The 21,659-nt window shown below is 45.3% G+C and overlaps 3 protein-coding genes across 3 annotated transcripts; 1 reads left to right on the forward strand and 2 right to left on the reverse strand.

Annotated features, from left to right (window-relative positions):
- The first annotated feature begins 8,336 nt into the window (after positions 1 to 8,336).
- On the forward strand, positions 8,337 to 15,851 carry LOC125553144 (inner membrane protein PPF-1, chloroplastic-like). The gene is made up of 12 exons (XM_048716927.1): positions 8,337 to 8,788; positions 9,993 to 10,103; positions 11,098 to 11,172; positions 11,703 to 11,763; positions 11,965 to 12,038; positions 12,127 to 12,231; positions 12,896 to 13,003; positions 13,464 to 13,567; positions 13,959 to 14,177; positions 14,771 to 14,915; positions 14,995 to 15,090; positions 15,237 to 15,851. Exons 1-12 carry the CDS (start codon positions 8,441 to 8,443, stop codon positions 15,348 to 15,350), a joined length of 1,560 nt encoding a protein of 519 aa, XP_048572884.1. The 5' UTR covers positions 8,337 to 8,440; the 3' UTR covers positions 15,351 to 15,851.
- A 365-nt stretch (positions 15,852 to 16,216) lies between these two features.
- On the reverse strand, positions 16,217 to 16,636 carry LOC125554380. The gene has a single exon (XM_048717950.1). It carries the CDS (start codon positions 16,574 to 16,576, stop codon positions 16,217 to 16,219), a length of 360 nt encoding a protein of 119 aa, XP_048573907.1. The 5' UTR covers positions 16,577 to 16,636.
- Positions 16,637 to 19,835: 3,199 nt separating this feature from the next.
- LOC125554970 (4-hydroxyphenylacetaldehyde oxime monooxygenase-like) lies at positions 19,836 to 21,031 on the reverse strand (the record flags this gene model as incomplete). Its single annotated transcript, XM_048718312.1, has 2 exons — positions 19,836 to 20,495; positions 20,684 to 21,031. Coding segments are annotated over 2 exons (1,008 nt in total), but the record flags the coding sequence as incomplete, so codon positions are not given.
- Positions 21,032 to 21,659: the final 628 nt, after the last annotated feature.

Raw genomic sequence — 21,659 nt, forward strand, 5'->3', positions numbered from 1 at the left:
GTTCGTCGTGTTGCCATACCGACGTGTTCGGTTGCCTCGGGGACTTCGGCATCGCCGAGAGAGCTCTACCTCATCGAGTTTCGGCGCACCGGCCATATTTCTTTTATTACTCACTTTGCGTAAATTACTAATTATGCAAGAATTTTTTTTTATTATTATTCCTATTATCTCCGGCTTGCACTATTTTCTGTGCACAGGTAGATAATCCGGGTCGGGCAGCACTGTCACCTCGGCTGGCCGGGGGCTTCGTCATCACTTCATTAACACACGCTGGGGGCCTCGGCGTCACACTGTTGGCCTGCTCCGTCCCCGCGGTAGGACTGGGGTTTTCACCTCGCCCATCGACTATGCTGCGTCACCACTTAATCAAGCCGAGCTCTTTACTCGGACATCTCGGGACTAGCTTGGGGGCTGGGGTCTCGTCCCGCCACAATCTCGGCTTGCGTCATCAACGTCGAGCACATTAACCAACTAAGTTGCTTTCATACTCAAAAACTTTCAGTTTTAAATTTTGTTCGGTTCGACCAAGCATTATACTTTTTGGCAAAAAGTTGTTTGTGACAAAATTCTTTGTCAAAGCCTTGTTTGTTGCAAGCAAATTCAAATACCTCGTTTACTTGGGGGCTTATGTCGGTGTCAAAACCGGCAGATCTCGGGTAGGGGGTCCCGAACTGTGCGTCTAGGCCGAATGGTAACAGGAGGCAGGGGGCACGATGTTTTACCCAGGTTCGGGCCCTCTTGATGGAGGTAAAACCATACGTCCTGCTTGATTGATATTGATGATATGGGTAGTACAAGAGTAGATCTACCACGAGATCGGAGAGGCTAAACCCTAGAAGCTAGCCTATGGTATGATTGTATGTTATGGTTGTTGTCCTACGGACTAAAACCCTTCGGTTTATATAGACACCGGAGAGGGTTAGGGTTACACAAGGTCGATTACAAAGGAGGAGATATCCATATCCGTATTGCCTAGCTTGCCTTCCACGCCAAGTAGAGTCCCACCCGGACACGAGACGAAGTCTTCAATCTTGTATCTTCATAGTCTAACAGTCCGGCCAATGGAGGTAGCCTGGCTGTCCGGAGACCCCCTAATCCAGGACTCCCTCAGCTTCCTTCATGGAGCTTTTCCTCTTGCATATGCTTATACTTGTACGCCTTCGTTCCTTATTCGTGTATTACGCCACAATATGCACCATATTGACTTAAGCGATTTGCAAGCTGGGTTGCCTGGCTCCTGTGCTTACCCCTACGTTCCCGATTGTTCGGCTAAGGAGTAAAGGGAGCACCTCTGCGATTGTCACGACCGGGTCATCCGAGCTCTGACCTCAGACTGGGTGAAGCCGAAAGCTAGCGCTCTTATTGTTTTCAATAATGGTCGGCACACAACGGAACTCATGAGTACAAAAAATCTATTGCACAAGTCTCATAGTAATAATGAGCACCGAAGAAAGGTATCGGTGGGGGTACTATTTTCTTCGAAGATGCTTCTTACACTTCGTTAGTAATATATCATAAGTTCCCTGAGCGCGCTTTGTCTGTTACAGCCTTATGGCCTGATTGCCTGGTCATCGGAAACACCGTCGATACTCTCGACAGGCGGAGTACATGACACTTTTCGACCCTTGGCCGAACAGGGAGAAGCCGACGGTCGGTTAAGACGCATTTAAAGTTCAGGTGAACACAGATATGATATAAGTACTTCGGTACATACAATCATTATATATATAATTCTTTTACCCAAGTCACTTGGGGGCTCTTAAAATTTATATATGAGCTGTAAATGTGTTTTCTTCTTGGTCGTTGTCAAAACATGACAGAAGCATAATTTTTTTTCTCTTCCAATTTTCGGATTGGCACCGAACACTTGATCTTATTCGGACGTCATGTTTTTACTGACGTTTTTTGGTTTTCCAAGCTTTTGGCACTTTTAAACTGTTTGTGTGTTTTCAGCACAAGTCTCGCAGTGCAACGCCGGACACCTTTAGAGATTCGGTAAAAACATTCTCGGATATTGCTATATATGCATCGGTTTCGAATTGTGTCTTTGGTCAATAGTTGGGTTGCCCGGCTCCTGCGCTTGCCTCCTGCGTTCCGCTTTGTTCGGCTAGGTGTGCAAAGGGAGAACCACTACGATTGTGCTTCCAGCTCACATGGTTAAGCACCTCAGTGGAGAAAGCCAAAAACTGACTGTCACAATAAGTGTAAACTGGTCAGCGATCCAATGACTGTGTTAAATGATGGGCCATTCATAACATTGGCCGAAGTGTTTATGGCTTGACCTCGACTGCCGCCGAACACTACCGGGGGCTAGTAACTGGCCTCCCAAACTAAATCCTCAATATTTTGCTCTTACATTAGGGCTGAGGTTTCATGATCATGCTTAGCATGACAACCCAAAGAGAGGAACCGATAGCGGGACTATTTTCTTTGGAAGACATTTCTTATGTTAAACAGTAATATAACATATCTCTCTGTGTACCTTTGTTTATAAAATCGTATGGCCAGATTGCCTTGTTTGTCGTAAATCTTTGCCCTCATAAAGGCTTTATAAAGTAGGACAAACACTCCTCGGCTACAGGCCGAGGAGGTGGAAGCCGATGGTCGGTCACCAAAGTTTTGTATAATGCGGATCTGAGCATTAATGACGAAAAGACATTACACATAATTTGTGATTTTACTACGGATATCGATCCTTAATTCGGCCACCCGTACCCGCATTAAAGCTCGGGGGCTACTGGGCTTCGGGCTTATTATTTACAAATATTAAAGGGGCACATCGATCCCCTGATCTGGTGTTGCCACCCGGCCAGTGTCTCGGGGGCTACTGCATTGCCTATCCAATGCAAAAAAAATTAAGTACAATACAGTTTCCGAGGAGATTATGATCCTCAGGTTGGTCGGCCGCACCCAACCTGAGTCTCGAGGACTGAGCACACCGCTTTTTGTGTCCCAAAGTATTCTGCCGAGGTAGGACTTGATCCTCGGGCCAATTTTGCAAATCAACCTGAGTCTCAGCGGCTACTGGGATCAGCGGTCTTACGTCATCCTTCAAGTGCATCTCGGGTTTTAGACCGATACACACCTTGAGGGATACTGGCTATATATCTCGGCAGAGAATAAATTGCACCAATCAAAAATATTGACAAAAAAATTGGCCCGCAGTCGGGGTGGTGCACCACCTCGGAAGCAGTCCGGCATAAAGCTCGGGCACTAGTGGCTGGCTCTATAGAGGGCATTTCCAGCATTAAGCTCGGCTAAACTCCTTCAACTTTTTTGAACCAAGGTGATATGACACCTCGGATATAGTCCGGCGTTGGAGCCCGGATACAGTCCGGCGTTGGAGTTTGGACATAGTCCGGCGTTGGAGCTCGGATACATTCCGGCGTTGGAGCTCGGAAAGCGGTCCGGTGTTGGTGCTCGGCTGCAAAAGATACCTCGAACGCAGTCCGGCGTTGGAGCTCGGACACAAGAGGATGCTGCCGCCCGGGAACAACTTCAAACCCGAGGTGTGGCATAAAAATAACAAGGCATTGATAAAGGCCGAAGACTTAAAGGGCTCCTCGGATACCCGACGTGTGAGATCTTCAGATTTAGCTCGGCAATCCTCAAGATAGAAGATGGGAAGATTTGTTGAACCAGTTTTCAAGACCGACGACCGAAGATGAAGAACAGTTCGGAAGAATCGAGGAGCGTCCTTAACTTGAAGACCGGCTCAGGGGGCTACTGACGGTGTCCTGGACTAGGGGGTACTCACCACGTCATCTCTCGATCTGTTAGATTGGGCCGAGGACCCCCATGGCCGTATACTCATGGGCTAGTTCGGACAGCTGCCGCATACAAGCAAGATTCCACAAGACTTGGCGATCAAGACAAGGACTTCTCCCCACCGGCGTATTCGACTAGGACTCTTGTTATCCTAGGTCTCTGGTGCATTATATAAACCGAGGCCAGGCTAGTCGATAAATATATACAGACAATCATACCATAGGCTAGCTTCTAGGATTTAGCCTCTCTGATCTCGTGGTAGATCAACTCTTGTAATACTTATATCATCAAGATCAATCAAGCAGGACGTAGGGTATTACCTCCATCAAGAGGGCCCGAACCTGGATAAACATTGTGTCCCCTGCCTCCTGTTACCATCCGCCTTAGACGTACAGTTCGGGACCCCCTACCCGAGATCCGCCCGTTTTGACAACGACACCCCCAGTTTTGTTTCATTTCGTTCTTTTTTTTGCTTTTTTTATTTTTTATTTTTCCCTTCTTTAAAATAACTCAGGATAAAAAAACCCAAATTTGAAAAAAGTCAAGGAATCATAAAATGTTTGTTAATAAAAAATCATGATTTTGAAAAATGTTTGGGAAATCATACTATGTATGATTTTGAAGAAAAAACATTTGGGAAATAAAAAAATTCATGATTTTGATTTTTTGCATATTTAATAATGTATGTGAATTTGAAAAAAATGTTCATGGATTGTTAAAAAATGTTCAGAGAATTCAAAAATTGTTCCCAAATTTCAAAAAAGTTCATCACCTAAATTTTTTTGCTGATTCAAAAAAATTCATAAAGAATTTCCTGCATTTCCTAAAAAGGTTTGTGAATTTCGAAAATTGTTCAAAACTTTTGTAAAATGTTCACTGATTCTATTTTTTTAGGAGTTTCAAAAAAGTTCACAATATTGAAAGAAGTTTGCAAATTTGTAAAAAGTATTGGTGAATTCAAAAAATGTTCGTGAAGTTGTAATAAAAGGTCTGCGAATTTGAAAAATGCTCATGATGTCAAAAAATATTTGCAAATTAAATTGTTTTTCATGATTTAAATTTTTTTCATGATTTCAAGAAAGTTCACTATTCTGAAAGATGTTCCCAAAATTTAAAAAGGAATTAAAAAAGCAAAAAAAGAACGGAAATTGTAATTTCCGAACGTTCTCGCCTTGTCGATAGATCTGAATGAGTTCGGCTCTAGCGCTCCACCTTCCGCCTGCTTTTTATTTTTCACAAGAAAAATCAGCAGCGGTGGGATTCGATCATTGCACTTGCTGCATGCCTTCCACTACTGGTAACCAACCCAGCTAAGTCTTTCATATGATAAAATATATGTTACATTTCGTTTTATCGTATAACTGCTCCTTTGCATCTACAGCCAAAAAAAATAGAAAATAAATTTGATGTTGTGTGTGGGGTGCCTTTAGACTCGGACTTGAGTCTCTCGCAACTAAGCTCTGGCCCATTAACCAGCTCACTTAAATTACTTTTGTTGTCTTACCCCTTAATTTTATGTTTTTAAATAGCTTGCTGGTATACAGTAGGCAGTTTTCATACATAGTATTAAAAATGTTGTTATCTCTCTACATTATGGTAATATGTCTTGTTGTCTTGCTTCCATTTCTACCTTGTTCGAGGAATGTAAATAATGGACTAGAAATTTAAGAGGATTGAAATGGGAGCACGCAATCCTTGCTCCCATTATGGTAGCATGTTTCTCTCCATTTCAAAACCAGGAGCAACCAATGCACGCCATCAGGCTCTTGGAGTTGATAACTTAGGTACATAAATCACGATAACTTTGCCCCATGGATAAAAGTTGTTGAAAACATACCATCGATAATTTCTTTGTAAATAGCATGATAATATACACTCCCGGACTTGGTAACTTAGGAATAAACACCATGATAACTTTCATCCTTGGAAAAAAGTTGTTGAAAACATAATCCGGTAACATATGTGTAAATAACATGGTAATATAGGATTCTGGACCTGATAACTTAGGTACAAACACTATAATAATTTTGACCCGTGAAAAAAAGTTATTGAAAACATACTCTGATAACTTGTCTTGTGTAAATAGCATGATAATATAGGCTCCCCGTCCTGATAACTTGGGTACAAACACCACGAGAACTTTGACCCATGAAAAAAATTGTTGAAAACATACAACCGATAAATTCTTTGTAAATAGCATGATAATATACACTCGCGAACTTGATAACTTAGGTATAAACACCACGATAATTTTGACCCGTAAAAAGAATTATTGAAAACATACCCCAGTAACATCTGTGTAAATAACATGATAATATGGGGTTCCAGACCTGATAACTTAGGTACAAACACCACGATAACTTTGACCCATGAAAAAAAGTTGTTGAAAACATATCCTGATAACTTTTTGTGTAAATAGCATGATAATATAGGCTCCCGCCCCTGATAACTTAGGTACAAACACCACGATAACTTTGACGTGAAAAAAATTGTTGAAAACATACCACTGACAACTTCTCGTGTAAATAACATGAGCTGATAACATGGAAAAATGTTGTTAAAAAATACCTCCCAATAACTCATGTGTGAACAACATGATAATACACGCACATGAGAGCTGATAACTCATATACAAATATCGCGGTAATTTTTTGACCGAGGGGATGAAAATTGTTGAAAAAGATACCCCCGATAACTTTTGTGCAACATGGTAATATAGACAACAAAAGCTGATAACTCACTTCAAACATCATAATCACTTTTTGACCCCTCGGACAAAAGTTTGTTGAAACCTTACCCCCGAAACTTTTGTGTAAATGACACGGTAACTTGTGTATGACAGATGTGATAACTCACATAGCCCGGATGTGGTAACTTTTGGTCCAAAAAAGTCATTAAAACATATCAACATAGGATCTAGTTTCGAAGATCTCATCGAGACGATTTTTTTTGTGAAGACGGTATTTCATTTGGGGCGACGGTTTGAGCTACAAAACAATTTGAAGTTTTAAAAAAAATCTAGGATGACATCAGCTTTTCATCCTTTAGGATGCGTTCGGTTGGTGTCACAAAGTGAAATGTAATGGGTCGGTTTCATCCCTAGAGCTCATTCTAGTGTTTAGTTTGTCAAAGGAACAAGAACCCACCGATTCCACGGAATGTCATATTCCTTGTTTATGGGGAACTAAGTGATACCTCCGAATCGAGCGGACCACAGGGAACCGCCACGGGGCCGCATCTTCCTCCCCAACCTTGCGCACGCCGCCGCCAGCAGCCTCATCGCACGCTGCCATGGATGGCCACCGCAGCATCCGTCGCGCTCGTAGCAGCCCCGGCCACCCCGGCGTCTCCCCCTCCCCTGGGCCGCAGATCCCTCCGCATCTTTGTGTGTGCTGCCGCCGACAGCCCGACCGCGTGCGGCCATGACTTGCCACCGCCGCATCTTCGCGTTGGCGTTGCTTGCCGTCGCGTCGGCCACGTCCCAGGCGGGCGCACCTGACACGCTCGCCGAGCAGGGAGGTCGGGCGGCCCTCTCAATCATCTTCTTCAGCCGAGCATGGAGACCGGACAGCCCTCTCACTCGTATTCTTCAGTCGGGCTTGGAGGCTGGAAGTATCTAATTAAGACGCCACCGTCGGGAAGCTTTTGCCGCTGCACCAAGGAGCATGTGGTTTGCAGTGACAATCGCCGTATGTTTTCAACATCTGTATATCTGTTCAAGTACATTTAAGTGTTCCGTGGGTGTTCTTCTGTACTGCAATGTCGGGTACATTTTTTCTTTTTTACGGGTGAAGTACATTTGTTCATTACAATTGACGTAATCCAATGTTCAACATTCAGTTTAGGTTTCTACCAAAATCTAATTCATGTAATAAAGTGAGATGAACAATTCCATTCCATTACATCTCTCAAACCAAACACCAAGATGTAACCATTCCATTTCTCAAAACTGCTCATACCAAACATAAGGACGGAACCGACCCATTCTAGTGGAATGGAACCATGACATTCCGTTTCACTTCATTCCCAAACCAAACACACCCTTAGTGCATATATGTATGTATGTAATTAGAGGGAAGAGTGCACGTGAAAGTAAAATTAGTCATTCTAATGCATGCATGTATATAATTAAAGTGAAGTAAGGATTGTTCTTGTCTATTGCTAAAATCCGGACGTTTGCTAGTTATAAAAATCCAAAAAAGAAAGAACAATTTAAATAACGATTCAAGAAAGGTTCTAGAACCTTTCAAAATTGATGGAGAAGAAACACCAGAATGGACCAGGCCAAACAGGACTGTGCGCGTGACGGAGCGTATGACTGATGAGAAGGCAAGGGCTTATAATGTTAAAAAAAAAAGCCATTTTGAGAAAAAAAAACCCATGACGGAATGAAGAGGCGTTGCACGAAGCAGCTCTTTTTTTTACACTGCAGGCCCACAGCTGAGGGGTTGGCAGGAGATAGTAGGCCTAGCCCACCCTGGATTCCTTCCGCGGGGCCCACTCCACTCACAGCAGCACCGGCCCACGTGCGTATAACTTCCGTGCCCAACTGCTCCGCCTCCCAGCCCGATCGCTCTCCTAGTACACCTCTGTACACAAGTCCAACTCACTCAGTCGCCGCTCCGACCAGAGCCCAGCCGCCGGCCACCTCCTCCTCCCCTGCTCCCCTCCAATGGCGGCGGCTCCGCGCCTCCACCTCCACCTCCTCCTCGCCCACCACCCCCAGGCCCCGCCCCTCCGGCCCTCCCCGTCGCGGCCCCCGCCGCCCGTCCTCCTCCCCCGCCTCACGCGCCGGGGCCGGGCCGCTCTCCCGCGCCCGGTCGCGGCGCTCGGGTGGGGAGGCGGTGGCGGAGGGATCGAGGACGTCGGCCAGATATTCAGCCGCGTCGAGGCGTTCCTCTACACCGTCGCCGACGCCGCGGTCGCGGCCGCCCCGGGGATCGCGGCCGACGGCGGGGCCAAGGAGGCCTCCGGGGACTGGTTCTCCGGGATCACCGGCTCCATGGAGACCGTGCTCAAGGTGCGCCCGCCTAGCCTCCCCCCCGCCGCTCGTTCGTCCGACCACCACCACGGTTGCGTGCCGTGTGGCTCTCTCTGGTTCCGACGACACCGCCATGTTCGCTCGCCCCCGCTTGCAGCGTGTGATACCGTGCTGCCCACCCTTTCGGCGCCGAAAAATCCGCGCCCCTGTTTTTCGGGGAACAGTGGAATATACTGTGGTTGCCTACCTAGATTCCTGAGCCGGGCAATCCCAGCCCAGGGGCCGTAGGGTTGGGGGCGCTGACATTTCCCAGCACGCTCAAATGTAGCGTGCGACCCTTCGGCGCTGAAAAATCCGCGCCACTGTTTTTCGGGAAACGCGGCGATCTAATTGCCTGGATTCCTGAGTCCCCTGAAAGCGATTCCGATTCGGGGGCCGTTGGGTTGCTGTTCCAAGGGAGCGCTGAAATTTCTCATTTCTCAGCATGCTCAATCGTACTAGCTAACTGGCGAGAAATACAGACGGGAGGATAAGATTCAGCATGCCCTGCCGTTACATACCTTATTAGTACACCATACTGCTCAAGGAAATTGTTGAGATATGCTCAAGGCCTCATAGGATCTTGCAACGGCTGGTTTCATTTTCTTGCAACTGCTGCAACAGCATCACTGACTTTTCAGCAGAAGAAATGGCTTTCCTGACATCTGTGCCCAAAGTATGTTTGTTGACAAGGAATTATCATAGGCACTGCTGGTTAGGAGGTCAAAACGGCGACGAATGCTCTTCACTTAAAGAGCGATGCTGTTCGTTATTAGTATAGTTTCTGCAGCTTGGCCTATGTTTTGTTCTTTGGGGAAATGGACTACTTGCTGTCAAGAATCATGTGTAATTTTACATGGTTCTGATCTTGGGTACACGAACATGCCCTGATTTATTCTATTGTAGTTTCCACTACACACAGATGATGGTAGGTTTGGAAATGAATGAGGCCTAGCTTTTTACTAGGCTCAGAGAGGGGATCAAGAGAGAACCAGTGTTTTCCTGTTTGTTCTCTGCTTTCCTCTATTTTTGAGTATTTGATCATACGAATGAACATTACTGTTTAAAACCTGTTGGTATAAGTGTATGTGTTCACATTTGTGTACATTATAACCCCCCCCCCCCCCCTCTCCTCGTTATATGTTTATATCATGCCTGAAACATCGAATACATTATGTGACATGTATCTTTTTCTCATTGGCAGGTTCTGAAAGACGGTCTTTCGACTCTCCATGTTCCTTATCCATATGGTTTTGCGATCATCCTCTTAACAATTCTGATTAAGGGGGCCACTTTTCCTCTTACAAAGAAGCAAGTAATTCTCTCTCCCATGTAGCTACAGCCAGAACTTATTGGGATATAATTTAATTTACATTGCGGTAGATGTTGTTATTCACATAAAGGTGGTGAAGTATGCTAACTATTTCGTTGGGACATGATTAAAAGTGATTACTGCATGAAAGTGTGAAACTGTGCATTGTGGCAGTTCTTTCTAAGAAGTTATATGAATTTATGATGTCTACAGTTCTACGTAGCACTTGCTGAGAAATGATACCATTTACCATGACTGAACTTTGGAGTGATCCACAACTTAACAAGAAAATATTGATATTCATCAATACACAATGCATATCCGGCATTTTGACAGTCTTTTCTCTTATCTATCTACTGGTTGTAGCTTCAATCATATCCTAGTAGATGGTAGTTCCTTGCAGGTCCTTCCCAGCTGAACCAGTAATTAATACATGAATTGATCATTGTACCAGTCGTCCAGTACTACCTGGCAACAACTTTATTGTGGGGTCTGTTTTACAAGAACAATGTGAATCACGTGTGTTTCAGCTGGCCCTGGGAGGAACTTCTGGCCGTAAACAATTGATGGCATTAAAGCCTTCTGAGTTTAATTTTGCATTCAAGCATTACCTACTACTAGTGATAAATGAGGATGTAGCACACCCTGTCACAGTCCTGCATGGAGCTTTTAATTTGCAATTTTTATGCCTGTTACCTTGTGAATCATGCACTCATGACCACCATTGCATCTCCTTGTATTTAGAAGGGTCAAGATTCGTACTCATCGGTTCTTAGTACCATTGTTTTCATTACCAAACATGCTCGTTTAATTTCTAATCTTTTCCAAATGGCATCATCTAATTACAAGAGCTCCACAATTTCTTTAAATTACTTACATTACTTGCTAGGTCCAGGCTTGGCAAATATTGTTGCTTGATGCTAAAGAAGTGCTTAAATGTTTTCTGATATTCTTGTATCCAATAGTGAAACTCGTTTTTTTTTTTGGTTCCATCTAGGTGGAATCTGCACTTGCAATGAGGTCACTTCAACCTCAAGTGAAGGCTATTCAAGAACGACATGCTGGGGATCAGGTATTTATGTTTTACATATAAACTTCCGTATGTGTTCTTTTATTGGAATGTTGCACATATTCTTAAATTAGATTCTTCAATGCACAGTGGACCGATGATATGATAACCTGTCAACCTTTTGTCATCAATTGAGTAGGGGCAAAAATAAATGCAATATGCATTAAGGTCTACATCAAGTGAAAGACATATTTTTCATATAGTTTAGTTTATATTTCCTCAGTGCTGTTAAGATGTTCTGTGGGAATGCGACATGATTGAATTTATGTGGGGTTAGCTCATTTCAATGTATATTTTTAAGACATGCAGCTAATTGAGATATTATCCAAAATGTCTTTAAAAAAGGTGCTTATTCCCCCAAGTGCATATATCAGATAAAATGCATGTAAACAAACGATTAACTAATATAACTCGGTTGGCACCTGGGTGATAAAATTGAATGGATTTACATAGTACATTATAGATCCTTACCAATGTATTTGGAGTGCTACTGAAATCACTATTGTCTGTAAGTTATTTATTTATCTTTCCAGGAAAGGATACAACTCGAAACTGCCCATTTATATAAGTTGTCTGGCGTTGATCCACTTGCAGGTAGTTATACACACTATGCTTGGTATTTTTCCTACCAGGGGCTCAATGTGAGCCCCTCAAAGCTCAATGCATAGTAAGACTTTAATTTAATTGGGTCTCACATTTTCTTGATCCATTGCTAGTTTGCTACCGTTTCTATTGAGGTATTTTCTTGTTTATAGTTAATGATGTGCAGTTTCCTTTGGCATGCTTTTGCACCAGGGTGCTTGCCTACTCTTGTAACAATACCAGTCTGGATTGGTCTATACAAAGCTCTCTCCAATGTAGCTAATGAGGTTCATATGATTAAATGTTCTTTTTGTCATTCTTTCTGTTGAACACTAAACATCTATATTACCTAATGCGTCCATTTTCGTTAAAAAGGGACTTCTTACGGAAGGCTTTTTTTGGATACCTTCTTTGGCTGGTCCAACAACAATTGCTGCTCGAGAAAGCGGCCAAGGAATATCCTGGCTTTTTCCATTTACGGTAAACATATAGAACTCGATAACTTCATGTTATTTCCTGGGTTTGATCCTTAATTATAAGGCCAAGTAATGTCATACTCGTACCATTATTTTTGTGCATCAGCACAGTCGCACTTACTAATCACACAGCAAGCAGTTTAGTCTTCGCCGCTGAGTTAGATGCAACTTTTAGTGTTTAGGACCATGTTGATTCCTATCAATGTTGTTGCTAAATTATTTCATTTCAACATTGTTGTGTTGTGTAAAAAAAATGTCTTCTCCTTGTTCACATTTTTCTTGCCAGAAAAATGGTGATATTGCTTAGATTTGACTTTCCCACCTGTATTTAGCTGTCCAAAAAGACAGATACATGTACACGTATGTTGTGTTCACTTGCTGCCTTTGTAAGCACCAAAGCAACTGTGTTGTCAGCATAGTTGCATTGTCCATGAACATTGATGGAAGGTCCTCTGAATGATAAGTTGCATCACCTTTTGTAGACATTTCTATCTTCTAGGATCATCTATTAGGGTGAACAAATTTTTTTTGAACACCCAATGTTAAATTTCTGGATCCGCCACTGACTTCTAGTACAATTCTGCTCCCAGAAATTTATATGGTTTCCTGGAAGTTTGTGGAGTTTTCTCCTTATTTCTTTGACACTGGTATAATTGATGATGTTGTAGGACGGACATCCACCACTTGGTTGGTCGGACACTATGGCATACCTTGTTCTTCCAATTCTTCTGGTTATTTCACAATACGTATCTGCTCACATAACGCAATCATCACAGGTTTGTGTTGCCAAGTGCTGAACATATCTACTGTATTGTATTATACTCTTTTTAGGGCATTATTTTTGGTCCTTTGTACTAGTATGGAAATTTTCTTATCAGCTGGATTGTTTCTATATGGATTATGGAACTCAAAATGAATACATGCAATACAATGCTGCTGATTGGATTCATTATCTCTAGTTGAACAAGTCATGAATCATGACTATTCAAATATCCACAGAAGACTGTCTTTCTCTCTTTCCTCTAAGTAACATGTAAAGATGTGTTAAAGCAGTACAGTTGTAGCTTTTCTGAACTCTGTTAATTGTTTACTCTTTAGAGGAAAACGTTTGGGGCACTGAGAAAGAAACACACAAAGATCAAGGACATGCACCTCCTTTGCTGTATGATGCCAATGTAACTGGTACCCCATGAGGTTTGTCTTTACTTGAGCTTACTGTTGTCCATGTCATTGCAGAGCAATGATCCTAGCCAGCAAGGTGCACAAGCTGCAGTGAAGTTCCTGCCTTTGCTAATTGGTTATTTTGCTCTTTCCGTTCCTTCTGGATTGAGTCTATATTGGTGAGTACATACTGTAGAAATTTCAACTGTTTTTTATACAAAAAACATGTTCAATTGTTCACTGAAATAAAGGCTTTAACATAACTTCCTATAAGTAGAGCAGGTCCTCGTATGCTCATTGGGGCATTTCCCATATTTATATTTATGTACCTATGCTGGTTGTGCCAGCAGCCCAGCATGCTACATAATTGAGATCAAGTTCTCACACTTTGATTTGCTTCAAACATTGACTGGTCGTGTCTTTGTTTTGTCTTATAGCACAATTGTTGCATTCCTTTTAGTTTCGGGTTGACATATGGGAACATTCCATCAGACCTAGCCAGCTTTCTGTGTTATCTTGTGGCTCAGTTTTCATATATCGGTGGTTTTCACTAGTTGTTCTTTCTTGCAGGCTTACAAATAATCTCCTTAGCAGTGCACAGCAGGTGTGGCTTCAAAAGCTTGGAGGTGCCAAAAATCCTGTCCAAGAATATATTGACAAGCTTGCTAGAGAGGAATCAACTAATGTTGGAAAGTATGAACCTGCTGACAAGAGTGAGGCTCTCCCAAAAGCTGGTCCAGCCCAGCCTGGTCAAGTGCCAAAACCAAGCGAACCACAGCGTGGTGGAAGGTAATGTTTAGATATAGCTTAAGATTGCTGCTCAATGCATGTACTATCTCAGTAGTAATGTCACCGTGACAGTAGCTGGCTAGGAATTAGAAATAAGGGGAAACAGAAGTAAATCAGTTTTGGATACACTGAAGCCTTGTGTACGGCAAGAAATTTAGGATCAACCTCAGGGATGTATTTGAAATTCTGCAGTGTAATGCTTGGAATTTAGCAGCCAGTAGTAAATTAGCTAAGACTGCATATGAATCCAGTAAATCTTTCGCGTGGACCATGATCCTCTTGGCCTTTGCTGTATGTACATTTGTTAGCGTCAATGTCGTCCTGTCTGGCCAATTGAAGGATTTGGACAATGCTGTCACTTTGAGTTGCACTCTTGCATTTGCTTGATGCTGCTAGTGAAAGGTGCCAACAAAGCATCATCTTTTCAGCATGTCAGTCGGAGCTTTTATTTGCTCTGTACTTCTATGCCACATTAGCTCTTGTTATTGCCCATTTAGAAGGGACAACATACCCCTGTGATTACTAAATAAGGTCAATGCCATCCATCAGAGTTTATAATGTAATTTCAAGAGCTGATAAACCATGATTGGCAGGTTTAAGAAATTAATGGAAGAAGAGTCAAGAAGGAAACAACTTCTGGAACAAGCAAAACAAATTGAAGAGGCAAGCATCGACTCTGTTGCCATTGATGGGAAACAGAATTTTGACAGCTCTGCTCCAGACACCCAAGATGAGCAGGTCAGTTTATTTGTTGATTGATAATATAATATCATTTCTTTTAGAAAACTGATTTTTTTTGGGCTCAAATATTGAACAGGAGGAATCCCATGAAAATGAACCGATTTCAGCTAGTAGCAATGCCGGACTTAGCCATGATACACACGAAGCAACCCCAAACAGGAACACGGAAGAGGTATATTCTTCTTGCATGGGAGCATATTTTAGTCTGTAAAAACTGGAGAATTTCACATGCAGAAATCTCTCTCTCTCTCTCTCTCTCTCTCTGCACTGAATGAATCATAGGTCGAAAGATTCTAACAAAGCCGTCCTGCTGTGCAGGGAACAATTCAGGAAGCGACCGACACTGACAGCCATTCTTCAGTAAGCAATGCTACTTCCCCCTCTGACGATAGATTGAGAGGCCAAGATGAGGATGGTAAAGACACAGAGTAGTGAACGCGGATTGGCTGGTGAATCTAACGAGTTCATCGTCGTCGGCTGGTTCCAGCGTATCCGCTGTGCTACCCTCGACGTGCTCGTGCAAAACCGCCATGCAGGCGGCCTATTCTTTCCACAGGAGGATACCATAATACCATGCGGCAAGATTGATCAAGATACAAACTGTATGCTTCTCTTGTCAGAACCGGAGATGTAGAGTACGCGTAGCTTGTACTGTCGAGTAGAGGACTGTTGATCATCCCCCCTCTGATGTATTTTCGGCTGGGAAATTGGGACGAATGTGTCCTGTCTAAGGTTTGCTGTAATCTATATATGGACATCTTCCTTGCCTGAACGGGAAACTGGGACTATGTATCAGGCATTCAGGCGCCACATCTCTCTGTAGCTAGCAGCTAGCGGCTGCATTCACTTGAATTTGAAATAATTTGTGATACTCCCTTGGAAACTTTGTACTAAATCAGTGATGATTAATCATATGCTACTATACTTGTACAATCGAAACTTAGTTAATTTGCTCCACTGGAGAAGAAGGCAAGCAAAAACAAAGCTGTGCTGAACTTACAATGAGATTAGCATGGGAAAATTCCTTGGGGAACTATATGTTGCACGCACCATGGTCTTTAATTTACTCGTATGCTTTCGCGGTTTCATAGTGTCGTGCATGCCATGCCAGTGTACGTACGTGGTTAGATACATATATACGGAGAGAGAGAGAGAGAGAGAGAGAGAGAGAGAGAGAGAGGATGAGTGGAAGAGCGATGAGTGTGGGTGAAGGCCTGGATCCGCCATTGCCGGCGACCCCGCGTGCATGGAGCTGGCCGCACCGGAGTACGTAGTTGATCTCCCTGGATGGAGGTTAATTAGAAGGCGAGGACGCCGGCGGCCGCTGCGGCCACGGCGACGGCGCCGCCGAGGCGGGCCGCGAGGGAGGAGGCGGCGCTGGGCGCCGGCGCGTCGCCCCCGGCGGCGCCGGGCGTGGACCCCTCGGGCTTGGGCTCGGTCATGGTGGTGCCGATGGGGGAGCCGACGGGCGCGGCGTCCTCGTCGTCCATGGCGTCGTCCCCCGGCTTGTCGCCCTCGAAGGACCCCACGGGGGTCTTGGCCACCGGGGTCAGGATGGTCGGCTTGGCGTCGTCCGCCGTGGCCACCGCCGCGAGCAGCGCGACGGCGGCGAGTAGGAGGAGGAGCAGCAACGGCGTCCGGTGCCCGGCGTCGGCCATGTCGTGCACACGCACACGCACGTACGTCGAGGTTCTCCGGCGATGAAAATCTGCGGCGTCTGCGAGGCGGGAAGCGTGCGCGTGCGTGTGTCGGGGAGGACGGCGAGGCGCGCGCGCGCGCGTATATATGCGTGCGACGGCAAGAGCGGAGCGGTGGAGAATTCGGGCGGACGAGGTTTGAAACGGACGAGCGGTGGCGGGTGGACGCGAGGCACCACTGGCTGCGCGGGCCCCACGCTCCTCGCCGTCCCTGTTTAGTTTTTCATATTTTTTTTCTTGTTTCCGCGTGAATATATCTTGGAAATTATAGCACCCATTCCACGTCCTTTAACATACGGAAACACTATTTAAAAAAAACATTCGGAAACACTAAAAATCTGACGTCGGATTTTCTAGGCATGGTGAACCTGATGTTTTTTCATGACAATTTATATTGACGTGATGATAGCAAGTTTAGTTTGCAAAGTACGTCAATTTTCTGACAAACAAATGAACCGAGACGGATTTCACATGCTCATCAACTCCCCAACCGGGCTCGCACCTATTTTTATTAATTTTGCAATCAACGAAAATACATCAGTCTTTGTAGATTAGAATCACAAGATAAGCACCGAGCCAACTAAATCAACTACCAAGCAGAGGAGACTAAAAGGGGTGAGAGCGAGTTGGTGCATCGTCAGGAAACCCACCGCATGACAACCCTGAAACGGACTATCATTTGTGGGGCGAAAACCTAACGACACTACAACCACTACTCGAAACCAAAAGCACATGTCTAGAGTATAGAACTCCAAAGAGGAGGGACCAACGGCACCAAAAGAGTAAATCCAGCGGGCATCAGACCCCAATGGATATAGGCCAATCTAAAGTAAAAGGACCGAGATAACTATACAATCTGAATATCATCCCCATCTCCCAGGAGCAGCCTGCCGCGCGCATATGATCTGTCCACCAGAGCAGTCGCCACATGAGCAAGCCTCTTCACACCAGCCTGGAATTTCGTCTTGTCTTCCTCCTTAAGCAGCCCTACCCAGTATAACATAAAAGAGCAAGCGGTGAAGACAGCCTCCAAAGGAGTACGAGCATTATACTTATCAAAAGTAGTTTTGTTACGAAGGCACCAAACTGCCCAGCACACGGCCGCAATAATCACCATATATAATTTCTTCCCTCCTGGAAAGAGCTTGTACAACCAAGCAAAGCATTGCCAAATAGACCTAGGGGCACAAGAGGCCCCTGCTGTCAACCCCAGCACGCCCCAGACCGTGCGGGCGAGCGGACAAGTGAAAAAGAGATGATTAACAGTTTCCACATTCGTGCAAAATGAGCACATAGGATTTCATGGATAATTCCTATGTCGCATGTTATCGTGCGTAAGCACAGCGTTTTGGAACAGCCGCCATAGAAAAAAAATTATTTTCAAGGAGATCACGGCTTTCCACACCCCTTTATAGTTAGGGCCAGATAAGTCTCTCTCCAGCCACTCGTATACATATTTAGTGGTAAATTTACCCCCACTATTCAAGGACCAGGAGACAATGTCAGGATTTTCATTCAAAGATTTCTTTCTAGCCTCGCACACCACCCAGTTCCATTGCCCCTCTAACGCACCAAACAACCTACGTCTAAAAGTTAGATCTTAGTTGTTGGCTGCAAAAGAGGCAATAGTGCAATCTTGATTTTGACAGATGTCATATAAGATAGGAAAACGATCCCGTAATGTGCAGTTATCTATCCATGGGTCGTGCCAAACCCTGGCTAAATCCCCTTTATTAATGATGATTCTCCTCCTAGCCATATAAGTATCTTTGATCTTCATAATGGATTTCCAGCAAGGAGAATCAGAGAAGCGACTGCGGATATTCGCCACAGTTTTGTTCCTGAAATATTTCACTCGGACAATATGTTGCCATAGCCCATCACTAGTTTCTAACTTCCACCATCATTTCACAAGAAGACTAATGTTTTGCTTGTGAAGATCTTTTTTTCCCAAGCCACCAATTCTCTTCCACCGGCAAATCCTAGCCCATTTAACCATGCGATAAGCACGCTTCTTATTCTTCCTCCTCCAAAAAAACATCTGCGATGCTTATTAATCTTCTCAATAGAAGTTTTGTTAAAGAGGAACATGGACATGCTCATCAACTAACCTTGTCATCTTTGAAAAACATAATTTACCATAAAAAATATTCGATTTGTCATGGTCAAAAAATCTGACGTCAAATGTGTAGTCCAAAGTCCAAACACAGACAAACCAACATATCCACAATCCACTGCAATCATCAGCTTATTCACTCTGTTTTTCTTCTGCTAGTCTTCTTCCATAGCCGTGTACCCATTTTCACCTTCTTCTTCTTCAGCTTCCGCTCGTCCACCCTCTTCCATATGCCCGATTTTGCCATCTCCCGTTGTAATGCATTTTGCTCATTCTTCCAGCATCACACGATCCTCCTCCAATTGCAAGCATGCCCAGTAATGCATAAACAAGCCTGCATAACACACAAATTCAGCCGACGACCGAACCGGTTTGAAATCAAAACAAGCTCTACTGTGAAGCTTCTGTATCGCCCATCAAAGAGCTGCTAAGCCCACAATTTGTAAGTTTCGACTATTTGTTAGGAACACAGGATTCCACCAGAAATATTGTAAGAGAGATTTTTAACTACTAATCAGTCATCGGACCATGGTGGACTACCTTAGCAGATTGGCCCTAGAGATCCCCTATCAGAATCAGGTATCAGTGCTCCTGTCTATTTCTGTCTTCGCCCTCTGCCTCCCTAGCACAGGTTTGATGGAGAACGTGTACCCTTCGTCTCTTGTTCTGCGCGATCGATTGCTTATGACGAATCGGCTTCTTAAGTTAAGTTAAGGGGCAATTGCAAAACTTACAGATTTGACTTTTTCTCATATAAGCCCTCTCTAAAAAGACTCTACACACTTTTCTCAAAACACACATAACTCCACCACTGATTATAGTTACTCCCTCCGGCCCATATTACTTGTCGCTCAAACGGGTGTATCTAAACTGTTTGAGTAACGAGTAATATGGATCGGAATGGTATATTTTTCTAAAAAGACATGCCTCATTTTAGAGCTTAGCACAAGTGCACAACACCCTTTATTTTACCGGCTCGGCCCTGCAACATATGCCAATTTTATTATTCCATTAGAGTGCAGTGCAGCTCGTTATTTGCTAGTACAAGTTGAGTTGCAAAGTGGATAATGCAAAAGCAAATAGTGATCACCCTACTCAACAAGGTCATGGGCGCCATGGCGGCACGTAAGCGGTGGGCACGAGCACGAGGGGCGTCTTGCGGTGGAACACGAGCCTTCCTTCCTCCTCCATGCTCACGTCGTCCACCGCCATCCCCTTCGGGAGCGCCCAGTCGAAGCAGCAGAGCAGATTGGCCAACGTGAACTCCACGGTGGCCATGGCCAGCGTGAACTCCACGGTGGCCATGGCCATCGACATGCCGGGGCAGATCCGGCGCCCAGTGCCGAACGGCATCAGCTCCGGATGCTCGCCCTTAAGGTCTATGGCGCTCCCCTCGAACCTGTCCGGGTTGAACTCCTCCGGGTTGTCCGGCCAGCTCGCCGGGTCCCTACCGATGGCCCACGCATTGACGTAGACCCGCGTCTTGGCCGGCACATCGTACCCGGCCACCTGGATGTGCCACATCGTCTTCCTCGGCAATATCAATGGCGCCGGCAGGTGCAGCTGCATGGTCTCTTTTACCACCATCCCGAGGTAGCTGAGCTTGGACACGTCTTCGGACAGCACCCTCCCGTTGACGTTGCCGCCAGCCACGGCTCTGATACCGGCTTGCACCTTGCCGAGCACGCGCGGCTTCCGGATAAGCTCCGACATCGTCCACAGTATTGTCACCGAGCTCGTGTCAATGCCGGCGATGAACGTGTCCTGAAACTCAAAATGCTTTTATTTTTCTTGTTTTGTTCTTCTTAGTTCTTACTGAATGCACATGAATTGATCGGACCAAGCAAAGATTGATTAATTACTACTCCCTCCGTCTCATGATATAAGACATTTTTGACACTACACTTGCCTTAAATTATTGGAGGGAGTACTTAATTAATGGACATGCTTACAAAGATTATGGCCTTGACGTGGTCTCTGGTGAACCCACGATGCTCCTTCCAGTGGGCGATGAGCGCATCGACGAGGTCGCCGCCGTTCTCCATCTCAGGGGGACTGGCGCGCTCAGGGTGCAGGTGCTGCTCGATGACCATGTCAAAGAAGGCGTCGAGCTGCCTGAAGATCCTCTCGCGGCGGGCCACGACGCCCGTGACGCGGTCGACGAGCCGGCCGATGACTTTGGGGAAGAAGTCCTCCGCGGAGGTGCTGGAGATCATCTCCATGGCCTCGTCGAGCGCGTGCTGGAAGCTCTCGTTGAGCGCGAACCTGTCGCTGGCGTAGACGCTGCCGAACGCCACCGTACCGAGAGTTAATTGCACAGAAGTACCACAATTCGGGCATCACATGCAGATTGGTACCATGATTGCTAATTTTTGCGTGTCAGTACCAACATTGGTGTAAGTTTTTGCAAATTAGGTTAAAACGCTATTTATACGTATTGACGCCCGATCCGACAGCTCGGGCCCACCCGTCAGGTGCCACGCTGGCCAATCGGCGCGTGCCCGCGCGTGCCCGCGTGCTGACTAGGACGAGCCGGTGCGCTGCTGCTCTCCAACCTGGTCCAGTCGCACCAGCTCCAGCCCGGCCGCACCATTCCCCTCCCCTCCTCCTCCTCGCTCGAACCCTAGTCCATGGCATCGGCGATTCCGCCAGGCGGCGGCGAGGGCGTCCACGGCGGCGGTGAGATGCCGTTCTAGCCTCCTAGCAGAACGGCTGGCGTCGACTGGGATGGCGGCGATGACTCCAGCTCCGCGTACTCGACCGACGACGAGGAGTCGATGTTACACACCATGGAGCAGCGGTTGCGGTTGGCGCATCAGTGGGTGGCGAACCCTGGCAGCAGCCATGAGTTGACGCATGGACTTGGCGGCGTGCTGTAAGTACCCTTGTCCTCTTCCTCCTCTGATTTATCCAATTGGGCATTTTTAG

Source organism: Triticum urartu, chromosome 4, assembly GCF_003073215.2.
Source record: "Triticum urartu cultivar G1812 chromosome 4, Tu2.1, whole genome shotgun sequence".
Classification (NCBI taxonomy): Eukaryota; Viridiplantae; Streptophyta; class Magnoliopsida; order Poales; family Poaceae; genus Triticum; species Triticum urartu.